The sequence below is a fragment of the Rhinoderma darwinii genome, chromosome 4, assembly GCF_050947455.1.
Source record: "Rhinoderma darwinii isolate aRhiDar2 chromosome 4, aRhiDar2.hap1, whole genome shotgun sequence".
Classification (NCBI taxonomy): Eukaryota; Metazoa; Chordata; class Amphibia; order Anura; family Rhinodermatidae; genus Rhinoderma; species Rhinoderma darwinii.
In genome coordinates, this window is record NC_134690.1 from 6,735,434 (window position 1) to 6,737,683 (window position 2,250).

Genomic DNA, 2,250 nt, shown 5'->3' on the forward strand with positions numbered 1-2,250 from the left:
GATAGAATGGCAAACTAAATTGAAGACCCACATATACACAAGATGACCAAGGGGCCCATCTATCATGGTATTACAATAAAGATTATAGCCCCTTATTCGACTCCGATGGCAGATATTAGCGGTTTCCACCAAGAACCTGCTACCTATGTAGAAAAATCCAGTAACTTGAATATGGCTGAATAGTAAAGTGAAGTCTTGACTCATAAGGAAATTGAAGAATGGTCTTTAATGAATTGTTCTCCAACCACCAGTGATGTTATACAGAGCCTAGAACGTGAGGATTGGAAATAACCTCAAATCTCCATGCATGTTTAATGGCCCCTCGGACATCTTTATTTCTCAAGCTATAAATGATGGGGTTCAACATTGGGGTGACTGTTGTATAAAACAAAGACAAGAGTTTATACGACAAGTGTCCCGAGTGTTCATGTTTTATATATATGATGATGGCCGAGCCATAGAAGAGAATGACTATGATGAGGTGGGAGATGCACGTGGAGAAGGCCTTGTATCTACTAGACCAAATCTTCAGGACTGTCAGGATGATGTGACTGTAGGAGTAAAAGATACTCGATATAGGAAGCAGGAGCAATATGAAGCTCCCAACAATCTTTACAATTTTGAGTACAGTAGAGTCACTGCAGGAAAGCTTCATTAATGACGGAGCTTCACAGAAGAAGTGGTCCACTGTTGTCAATTCACAATATTGTAACTGATACAGAAAATATATGACCACTGACGATATGACGCCTCCAGTGAACCAGGAAGCCCCTATCATTCTAACACAAACTGTTGTCTTCATAATATATCGATCATAAGCCATGAAGGCCAAAAGAACACACTCTGTCTCACCAAGGAGAAGGAAGCCATACATCTGAAGGAAGCAACCAGCATATGAAATACTCTTCTTCTCCCTCAAGAAATTGATGAGCATCTTGGGAATGGTAAAGGAAGTGAAGCCAATGTCCAGGAAAGATAGATTAGCAAGAAAGATATACATAGAATTGTGTAGACGTTGATCAGATGTTACAGCCACTATGAGCAGAAGGTTTCCGGCCACTGTGGTCATATACAGGACCAAGAAGATGTGGAACAGCAGAACTTGTACAATGGGGTCTGTGGAAAATCCGAGAAGAATAAATTCAGTCACTTGGCTGTAATTTCTTCTTTCCATGATGAGTAAAGTCTATGTATCTCTGCCCATGTTGTACTGGAGAGAAATCTGCAAAGATCACAGCCCAATAACATTGTCCTAGTCATGTTAGGAGAGACAGAAGCACTTAAAAGCCTCTACAATGGGTCAAACTGTATTGTAAAGAGATTTTACATTGAAGGACAAGTCTCAGTTGTTAGCTAGGTAAGAAATCTCCACCCAACAATCATAGTCTGACTAATATTGGCCATACTCTAGAGATTTAGACCATTTTTTGCTGACCGTTGACGAACAAACAATATTGTTGTTCATTGTTTGTCTACCATTAATGGAAGACCCGATCAGGCCACAGATCACAGCATAGATTTGTCATTTTAATTTACGGACCAAAATGACGACCTACACAGACCAACCATGAACAACAAGTCACCTAGAAAATGTCCATCTGAAATCTCTAATGTAATCCAACTTACATATTGAAGAAATCTTCTGCTGCACCAGGCCTGGCCATAAGGGGTGTGCAACTAGAGTGCTATCAATCCATTCTCACTATATAATGCATTATATGATAGTTGAGTCCCATTATTATGTCCACCTCCTACTTTCGATGTCGGCAGCGTATTGCCCATAAAGTGATGTGTCGTGCCTTGGTGGGTATCTAAAGGGTGCGATAGTCTGAACACATATCACTCATTGTTGTCATGGGTAAAAGGGGCTATTTATCTGAATTGTAATAAGGGATGTTTATTGGCTTTTGGGCCAGGGTGACAGTATTTCTCACACCACACAGTTTGTGATATGTTCGTGTGTTGCTGTGGAGATAGTGTATCGTGCGTGGACAAATGGCACCATTGGGAATAACCAACGTGGAAACTGTGGAGCACCACGTGCCATTGATGTGAGAGGTGAACGTCAGCTACGAAGGTGCACGAGGGCCGAACGACACGCTACAGTGGAGCAGATCACCGTGTAAATCAACCAGGGGGCGACCACACATGTGTCTAATAAAACAGTTCAGCAAAACCGACTGCGTATGGAGATCCGAAGCAGACAGATGGTCACTACTCCTATGTAGCAAAGGTGATCAGGAAAATAGG

At 41.6% G+C, this 2,250-nt stretch overlaps 1 protein-coding gene across 1 annotated transcript; it reads right to left on the reverse strand.

Moving 5' to 3' along the window:
- Positions 1-256: 256 nt before the first annotated feature.
- On the reverse strand, positions 257-1,174 carry LOC142759234 (olfactory receptor 2D3-like). Its single transcript, XM_075861193.1, has one exon. The coding sequence runs from the start codon at positions 1,172-1,174 to the stop codon at positions 257-259; it is 918 nt and encodes a 305-aa protein (XP_075717308.1).
- Between the last annotated feature and the right edge of the window lie 1,076 nt (positions 1,175-2,250).